The sequence below is a fragment of the Epinephelus moara genome, chromosome 10, assembly GCF_006386435.1.
Source record: "Epinephelus moara isolate mb chromosome 10, YSFRI_EMoa_1.0, whole genome shotgun sequence".
NCBI lineage: Eukaryota > Metazoa > Chordata > Actinopteri > Perciformes > Serranidae > Epinephelus > Epinephelus moara.
The window spans coordinates 28,041,445-28,051,542 of NC_065515.1; the positions used below are offsets into that span (position 1 = coordinate 28,041,445).

Genomic DNA, 10,098 nt, shown 5'->3' on the forward strand with positions numbered 1-10,098 from the left:
TGATTTTACCGCCATTATATTTAGTGAAACCAGACAAAACATTCTCCAGGCATAAAGTAAAGTCAGAACCATTATTATCAATAATACATCTCTTTCATAGCCTTTGCACAGTGCCATAACAGGTGAAGAAGTGTTTCTGGGAATTTGGACAGAATGAAGTATTTATATTGATATCTTTTTTTCTACTTGACAAGATGATGATTAGCTGGGTAATATCTGTATGATTTTAAAGGACACTTCACTTATTATATCAGTCAAAAAATATTTATAAATTCCAGATATTTTTCCAATTAAAGTCTTTTGTAAAGCTGTTCTAGTAAGTAAACACATAGGGAACAGAGACTACAACTCTCTAAAATAAATCACGTATACCTCTGTTGTCAAAGACCCAAACAGATTTCATAAATCTTTTGGAACCAGCTGATAAAAATGAGCAAACACCTTGGTGGCGTAATGCTGTCCTCCTTAGGTCTGTTGACTTTCATCGGCAGTCAGATGCAGACTGTGGATCATATCATCTCTGTTTGTCCAAAAAACAGACAGACATTTATTAAGGAACGAGCTAAACGTCAAGAGAATAAAGACATGAGCAGTAAACAGCTGTGGAAATTCGCTTTTTAAACCAGCCTTCACCATGTTACCTACAAACCCAGGGCTGAGGACGGGGCTGCAGTTCAGTGACTCTACAGCAGGTGGCGGTAAAGATCCGCCCCGCTGCAATTCACCGAGAGAAGAAGGAGGAACACACACACACACACACAAATATGTCTTGTGACTTGTTAATGAGAATGAGGAAGCGGCTCAGGAACAGCTCAGCACATCAGCTGGAGTAAGTTTCATTTTGTTTGACGGGTTCAGACAAAGTTAATGCGCAGTTTGGGGCTCGTTAAGTCGACAGCTTCCTGTTTTTACCGAGACACCAAAGAATGAGCTGATTATTTAGTTAAAGTGTTGCAGACGACTAAAGGTGAGTTTGGCTCTCTGGAGATGCTCTTATCACACATCACATCTCCAAAATGAGTCTGCTGTTAGCCTTACTTGTTTTACTACAGAGAAGCTGCATGTTATTGAGCACAGAGACTAGGGACATTCTGGTGTAAATAGGTAATATGTTAATAATGTGAATATGTATTTATATGATGTATGTATGTGTGCAAAGTCAGATTAGTTGGACTGAGATCAGTTTGACAGCTGCTCACTCTGTAAATGACCCAAATAAAGATGAAATACAGTTAAGGATCTCAAAAACCTAAACACCCACAGATCAGCTCGGTCCTGTGTCACCACTGCAGCTCTGAATATCATAACATATATGACTTTAATGTTGTAATGAAATGACTGTGATGCCTTGTGTCCCTTAGGTTTACAGGATCCATCATTTTACAGAGATGGCTTGTGTGGGCTTGGTGAAGAGATGGCTCTCTGCTCAGCTGCTGCTTCTGTTGACGCTGGCCAACATCTCTGGTGACAGACTGTTAATGGATAGTTTGTCTATTTACAGTTTACAGTTACATGTTCATCCTCATCCAGTGGGGATTGGGGATGGAAATGTACAGGTTGCATGTTGTTACCTCATGATGAGTATGGTTATGATAAAATCGCAAATAAATCCAAAATCTAAATCTAATGCCAACCTGTTGTTTGTTTCTGTAAGCATCTTGGTTTGATTGTCTAGTTATTTTATTTCTGGCTGTCCTCCAGAGTCTACAGCGTACCTGTCCGCTCCAGCAGAGGTCACGCTTGTGGAACACTCCGGAGTCAACATCACCATTACCTCCAGGTAACCACAGAGACGGCCTGCAGCAAACAGCACTTTTCCATAGTGTCAGCTGTGTCAGCTTATGCAACACCCACACTGGATACACAGTGCTGAAGCTGCTGACATGCTGCTTTTGCTTTGGAGCAAAGGTGTAAAAATGAAGCAGTAAAAAGCAAATAATGTCAGCCACTTGAAGTAAGCTCTCAGTGCTCCTATGGTTTATAAAGCAGCTGTCAGGATCAGTGTTCTGACTGCATTTTTGTGTCTTTCTCCAGTTCTGCTGTCAACCAGTCAGCTTTGATTCACCTAAATGTGACCTACAGCTCCAAGTTGAACTACTCGTCTGTAATCATACTACCGGAGCAGGTAAGGATAATCAAAAAACAAGTTGTGCTGCATGTCCCAAGAGTGCACCATTCTTTGTTTGTTTTCTTTTCTCATTTAACTTCCTCAAGCAGCATCCTCAGGCTAAAACATCAAGTTGTACACATTCATGTAACCAGATTAGGAATTAGGGCTCCAACTAAAGATTATTTTCAGTGCTGATTAATGTGTTGACACTTTTCTCAATAATCAATTAGTTGTTTGGTCTATAAAATGTCAGAAAATGGTAAAAAAAAAAAAAAAAAATGCCAATTAGTGTTGCTGAAAGCCCAGGATGATGTCCTCAAATGACTTGTTTTGTTCACAACCCAAAGATATTCAGTTTGCTGTCATAGAAAATTAAAAAAGAACAGAGAATATTCACATTTAAGGAGCTGAAATCAGAGAATTTAGACTTCTTTTTCCCATAAAACATTACTCAAACTGATTAATCTATTATCAGATTAGTTGGCTATTGATTTATTAGCTGACACCTACTTGATTAATCACTGCAGCTCTAGTATCTATACCATGAAATGCACACAGGGTGCCTCATTAATATATGAAATACACTGGAGTTACAGTAATACAGTTACAGATTATAAGTATAATCTAGTTTATTTCTCTGGGCCATAGAGCTCCATTGTTGTACAATAAAAGATATTAACGTGCCTCAAATACAAAGAACAGAGCTCAGATCTGTGAGCTGGAGCATGTGACCTTCAGTATTACTCAACATTGTGTTTGCTGACATGCAAATGAATGGCGTGAATCAGCCACAGCAAACGTCAGCTGACACGGATCGTATTTATTTCCACGTGCTCATTAAGTAAAGGTCCAGTGTGTAGGATGTTAGGGGGATACACTGGCAGAAATGGAATCTAATATTCATAACTAGGTTTTCATTATTTTAATTTTACCTAAAAGTAAGAATTGTTGTATTTTCATTACCTTAAAATGAGCTGTTTATATCTACATACAGAGCAGGACCTCTCCCAGAGTCCACCATGTTGTTTGTACAGTAGCTCAGAACGAACAAACCAAACACTGGCTCTAGATAGGGCCCCCACTGTCGCATCCTACACACTCGGCACACAGGAGAAGCTGTTGACTAAAAGCTCTTGTTGTTTGTTTTTGTTTAGGTGTTGCTGCCAGCAGCGGCAACCAACGTCAGCTTCAATGTGACAGCCCGCGATGTCGGTCAGGTGACCGCATGCCTCCTTAGCAACAACACGGACCTCAGCAGGTGGGTATCTGCACAGAGGCGGCGTGCAGTGACGTGAGAATGAATTTCCCCTCTTTCTCATGTATTCCTGCATCAGTCTGTTTATCGAATCACATTATTCACTGAGACAGAAACTTGAGACTGTGCTCAGAATAAGACGCCAGGGTGGAAAACACCTGAGGGTGGGTAGGTCTGTCACAATCATGAATTTAAGGTGATGATCTACTGACATGCAGATAATTGTGATTAACAACATAATTGTCTTTTGGGGATCATTTTATGCTGCACAGTGGTGCTGTTGTGTTTGGCTTTGCAGCTAGACCTAAATAAACCACACACTCGCAACGCTCGCAGTACCCACTGGGCTTTCCCACACTCCAGCGACACCTCCAGCATATCTCTCCTCAGAGCTGTCAGACGCAGCTGCAGCTGTAGGGCAGAGACTCTACTATAAATAGAATAGCTGAAGCTGAAGAACCCGTCCAACAGCAGCAAGATCAATAAGCTCTTTTTTCCATGTTTAATTTGTAACACTGGCTTTAAATTTCCTTGATTCTGGTATCAAATGATAGAGCAAAATGACTGCAGTCAGCTGGTCAGGCGAGGTGCGGGTGATGGTCATTTACCGATACTGTTTGTATACTGTATGCTGAAGAGTTCACATGATGGTACATCGCCACTGTCCAGTCTCTGTGTCTAAGCCTGATTCTCTCTCCACTAGTTCGTCTGTCAGGATCCACTTCAAGGTCATCCACAGCAACGTCCTGTCAGTAATCAATCAGGTGATTGGCTGGATTTACTTTCTGGCCTGGTCGGTGTCCTTCTACCCACAAGCCTGGGAAAACTGGAGGAGGAAGAGGTAGTTTTCTGTCTGTCTGTCCTCTGCCTTTCTCTTCATTCATCTAAGTGGTCTGGGGTGTTTTCCTCGTGCAGTTTTCTCAAGTGTACGAAATTGGATGTTTTTGTACTGGCAGATATCAGCATCATGATCTTTGATTAAATAGCATGGACACACAATGAACCAGTCCAGTATACTCATGCTAAATCAGACTTTCAGCTCAAAGGCACGTCCCTGAATTTTCAAACTCTAACAACATGATGGCTGCACTGGGAATGTGAGAGTTAGATTTTACATACACCGTCCACAAGTCCACACAGTTTCCGAGTAATTTTAAGCCTAAAAATAGGCCATATATATGTATACGCAGAATTGTGCTTCATATTATATGTTGTCCATGAGTTGTAATCATCATCATGTAAACACTCGCTGTAGTTTGACAAGCATCTCAGAATTTTCTCCTCATTAATTAAGAAGTTCCCCGGAGGAAACTCTGTTATTTGGCACAAATCATAGATAAACTAGAGACAGAATTCAATCTGTATCCTGATAGTAAATTAATTCCATTTACGTGCCAAGCTAGTGTAACTGCCTCGTTGTCAGTAAAGAGCAGGTCAGCTAAATATATGTGACGTGTATATAAAAGTACTCGGACAAATAATACCAGCCTGTTTCTTTTCAGTGTTGTAGGTCTCAACTTTGACTTCCTGGCTCTGAACCTAACTGGCTTCATCGCTTACAGTGTCTTCAACATCGGATTGTTCTGGGTGCCTTATATACAGGTAAGATCGCTGTTCCACTGTCATGTTTAGTACCACTGAATCTGAAGAAACCTTTCAGAAGTCCATCCATTAATTTTCATCCGCTCATCCGAAGCTGGGTCGTGGGGGGGCAGCAGGCTGAGCAAAGTATTCCAGACACTCTCCCTCGCTTCCCAATCTACTGCAGACAGCCCCTGTGCATGCTGGAGGTCACAGTGTGATGAAGCCAACAGAAGAAGAAGGCTAAATCATTTGGTGCCACTTTACAAAACTCACAAACACAGCTGTACGTGTTTACAGTGTAAACATAACTGATTTATAATCTCTGAGCCTGAAGACAGTGTAGGCACAGAATAGAGAAAAGGTATGTGTGTGAGTCAGGTGAGCAAAAACTCCACTGTTTAGCCATTTTCTTAGTCAAAGAAAAACCTGATATTTACCCTCAGGGAAAGAGGCGCTGCTTGTTTGTGAAGCAGTGGCCCAGCAAGTGTCAAATACAAAGCATTCCTAGAATTTAAGTGGAAAGATGTTTCAACATGTTACTGATGTTTCCACACTTTTTCTTGAAATGATCATTTTACAGATGTTACAGGTCATTTTTCTTCATGTAATGAAGCCACCACATTGGACCTTTCTTTGGTCTTCGCCGTGACTGCTTCTTGTTGCACATTTGCAGTAGTGTAGACATGTGACTTTGACGTCGTTTTGCAACTGTAAGATAACATTCCAGCATTGAAAGCTTGGAGGCATACGGTTCTGATGGTTCAGACAATTTGAAACCAGTTCTCAAATCTCAGCCCTATTGGTAAATAACTTAGCCACATTCATGTTTTTGTAGTAAGTTAACAGCAGCATCTGTCCGTACATCTTAATGAACACAACAGAATTCTTGTTCATGTATTCATATTCATGTGAAGAGTTCCTCAATGGCTGAACTGTAACTACAGTAGGTTTGGATTGAAGCATGTGCAGTGTATATATAATGTCTCCTCTGTGTGTGCTCTGTAGGAAGAATTTCTGAAGAAAAACCCGAATGGAATCAACCCCGTCAACGCTAATGATGTCTTCTTCAGTCTCCATGCTGTACTGCTCTGTTTGGTCTACATCTGCCAGGCTGCTGTGTATGAGGTGTGTGTCTGTAATGTAGAGAAGCTGGTGACGGAGAGGCTGTTAGAAATATATATATCTCAGGTCTCAGTATTCACAAGGTGAAAATGTGTTTCGATGCATCTCTGGAATTATTTTAAGTATTTGATTCTGCCATATGTGTGTTTGTGTGTGGACCTGCAGTTTGTCTGACTCTGTATCAGTGTGTAATCCTGTGGGTCCTCTCTCTGCCAGAGGGGGGGTCAAAGGGTCTCCTGGATAGCCATGTTCTTGTTGGCAGTCGGCTGGACATTTGCCTTGGTCAGCTTGATTCTTGCTGCAGTGAGACAGATCACCTGGTTGGATTACCTCTACTATTTCTCCTACATTAAACTGGCTGTCACTCTGATCAAATATGTGCCGCAGGTAAGCTTTACACACACACACACACACACACACACACACACACACACACACACACACACGAATCACCTCTCTGACAGTGTCACTTCCAGAAAGGTGGGATCTGTTACAGGACTGTTGTACTGCATTACAGTGTACTCTCACTGGCCACTTTATTAGGTACACCTGTTCAACTGCTCGTTAATGCAAATAGCTAATCAGCCAATCATGTGGCAGTAACTCAATGCATTTAGGCATGTAGACATGGTCAAGACTAACTCCTGAAGTTCAAACCGAGCATCAGAATGGGGAAGAAAGGGGATTTAAGTGACTTTGACTGTGCCATGTTTGTTGGTGCCAGACAGGCTGGTCTGAGTGTTTCAGAAACTGCTGATCTACTGGGATTTTCACACACAACCATCTCTAGGGTTCACAGAGGATGGTCTGAAAAAGAGAAAATATTCAGTGAGCTGCAGTTCTCTGGGTGAAAATGCCTTGTTGATGTCAGAGGTCAGAGGAGAATGGTCAGACTGGGTCGAGATGATAGAAAGGCAACAGAGACTCAAGTAACCATTCGTTACAACCACGGTCTGCAGAAGACCATCTCTGAACCAATAACATGTTGAACCTTGAAGCAGATGGGCTACAGCAGCAGAAGACCACACCAGGTGCCACTCCTGTCAGCTAACAACATGAAACTGAGGCTACAGTTCACACAAGCTCACCAAAAGTGGACAATAGAAGAATGGGAAAACGTTGCCTGGTCTGATGAGTCTCGATTTCTGCTGCAACATTCAGATGGTAGGGTCAGAATTTAAAATAGACAACTTGAAAGCATGGATCCATCCTGCCTTGTATCAGTGGTTCAGGCTGGTGGTGGTGGTGTAATGGTGTGGAGGATATTTTCTGGGCACACTTTGGGCCCCTTCATATCAATTGAGCATCGTTTAAACACCACAGCCTACCTGAGTATTGTTGCTGACCGTGTCCATCCCTTTATGACCACAGTGTACCCATCTTCTGATGGCTACTTCCAGCAGGATAACGCACCATGTCACAAAGCTCAGAACATCTTCAACATGACAATGAGTTCACTGTACTCCGATGGCCTCCACTGTCACCAGATCTCAGTCCAATAGAGCACCTTTGGGATGTGGTGAAACATGGATGTGCAGCCGAAAAATCTGCAGCAACTGTGTGATGCTATCATGTCAATATGGACCAAAATCTCTGAATATTGTTGAATCTGTGCCACAAAGAATTAAGGCAGTCCTGAAGGCAAAGGGGGTCCAACCTGGTACTAGCAAGGTGTACCTAATAAAATGGCCAGTGAGTGTACATATGTTCCTATATTTTTGTATTCACACTGTGTGTAGAAAATATTGTAATGAAAAATATACAATGCATTTTTTTCCAGGCGTACATGAACTACAAAAAACAGAGCACTGAGGGTTGGAGTATTGGCAACGTGTTGCTGGACTTCACTGGAGGAACCCTCAGTATTCTACAGATGATCTTACAGTCTTACAACAATGGTAACTATTCGTTGACAATATTTACTTGCGGATGAATAGATGGAAACAATGAATTGAAATGATTTTAGCTTACAGCTGCAACGTAATGTGACAAAACTGAAGGGGTCAGAATTCTTTTAGCACCCACTGGTGATAACGCACACACACATTTGTCACCACAGATACTGTATATCTGACTGACAGAGCATGTCGTCTGTACTAACTGTGATGTGTCTCTCCTCAGACGAGTGGAGGCTGATATTTGGCGATCCCACAAAGTTTGGTCTGGGTCTGTTCTCCGTGGTGTTTGACATCCTCTTCATGACTCAGCACTACTGCCTGTACAGACAGCCACCACAGTACGTACCTGTTACAGGGGAAGAAGAGGAGTGATGTGGACAGACTGTGGATTAACTGTTTAAAAGGACATGATCACAAGGGAGCACAGGACTGATTTCTTTCAGTCCACAAGAATTAGCACATCTGATGAACCAATAAATGACTCAGACTGCTAAAGAGAAGTCATGGTGGTTGTCATGGTTGACCTCCATCATGATATGTTGCAGAGTTCTTTCAAGCAGGTTTTACTCGTCTGATCTGTACCCACCTACGCTGAGCTTAGCGTGCTTCCGCCTTAAATATCTCAGGATCTTCACTTGCCTTTTTTTCTACCACGGTGTGAAAGTAGTTGAAGGTATAAGAATAATGGGTGTTTTGATTTCTATGTTAACATTTTTTTATTTTAAAATGCAGTATCACAACTAAAATCATAGTGAGTTAATTGATATAGCCTCATCGATAAACTGGCAGGCCAATATTATCAGATGATTTTAGCTCATCACAGACACACTGGTGTGCATTTCGGTTGGTAAGAAACTAAAAATATCAGAGATAAGTTTGAGGTCATTTATAGAGAGTGTCCACCAGAGGACACTGTGTTAAGAGTTATTCTGGGTGATCACTTTTTGTCCTGTGATGAAACATTTTGTCCAGATGGAGGTGGTCTCTTCCAGGATGACAGAGTTCACTTCCACGGCACACAAGGGCTCACTGACTGACTGTTTTGATGAGTATGAAAATGTGAATCACACATTGGGGCCTTTACTGTCACTGAATCTTTAAGCCAACTCAACACTTGTGAGGGATTTTGGGGCATTGTGTTAGAAAGCACTCTCCACCACCTTTATCCAAACACACAATGAGTGAATAAATTGTTACATTATCCTTTAGGTTCTGCACAAAAGGGTCATTTATCTCTTACGCTAACCTGACTTATTGGCTTGGCTTGACAAAATACCATTAGAAGGTAAACACTCTGGAAAACTGTGCCTTTATTGACTGTATTCAAATGGGAAACATTTGGTCTGAATGATCGTCGCATATAGGTCAGATACACTGAGCCTTTCTCAGTGTGTTCTTGTCTCTACTCGTGGACAACGGCCAGTCACCTGCAGTTATTTAGTTGTGATACACAAAACAAAATAAAAATAAAATATTTTATACTATTAGTCTGTTTTCAGCTCTTTGTATATGAACAGTATGTATGCATGTATTTGTGTACGTGTTGTGTATACATGTATAAACACACACACATCTGTGTGTCCGATTGCTTGTATGGGTCAACATGCTATTTCAGTTCTCTTCTGAGTTTATAATGGGCATGTATTGCACTGCACAGTTTGTCACACGACCCATTCTCATACAATTTATACATCAAAATGTAGACAATGACGTCTCTTTTACACAATGTCAGTGTTTAGTTTTTGGATTTTCTGCCTCAGCACCGAGAGACATGATTTTTGGGTCTGACACTTTTGGAAAACTAGAATTACAACCCTGCGGTTGTATGGTTCTGCACAGCTGTCACGTTTCTCTTACAGTTTACATCCATGTCTGTAAAACATGGATGCTTCACACACTTCTTCCCTCAGCAGTACAGAGGATCTATGCAATCAGCACAGTTGAAGTGTCACAAGAAGTATCTTCTCTTCTGTTCCTGAGCTATAACACTGAGTAATGGCCAGAAGTGTTTCATGCAGAAAAGTATGATGTCACAGTGAGGTTGACCTTTGACCTTTTAAATATAAAATGTCATCACATCATCATTATGTCCTACTAGACATTTGTGTGAAGTTTTGTCATAATTAGCG

General features: G+C 41.4%; 1 protein-coding gene across 4 annotated transcripts; it reads left to right on the forward strand.

Annotated features, from left to right (window-relative positions):
* Window positions 1–744: 744 nt before the first annotated feature.
* On the forward strand, window positions 745–9,450 carry ctns (cystinosin, lysosomal cystine transporter). 4 transcript variants are annotated; one of them, XM_050055009.1, is made up of 11 exons: window positions 745–829; window positions 1,362–1,464; window positions 1,702–1,780; window positions 2,035–2,125; window positions 3,265–3,368; window positions 4,069–4,206; window positions 4,868–4,967; window positions 5,955–6,074; window positions 6,288–6,458; window positions 7,852–7,969; window positions 8,193–9,450. In XM_050055009.1, the coding sequence occupies exons 2-11, from the start codon at window positions 1,389–1,391 to the stop codon at window positions 8,339–8,341; spliced, it is 1,146 nt and encodes a 381-aa protein (XP_049910966.1). In that variant the 5' UTR covers window positions 745–829; window positions 1,362–1,388; the 3' UTR covers window positions 8,342–9,450. The 4 variants fall into 4 exon arrangements, with proteins under 4 accessions (XP_049910966.1, XP_049910968.1, XP_049910965.1 ...); XM_050055011.1 differs by having other exon boundaries at window positions 1,711–1,780; XM_050055008.1 differs by having other exon boundaries at window positions 766–967.
* The last annotated feature ends 648 nt before the right edge of the window (window positions 9,451–10,098 follow it).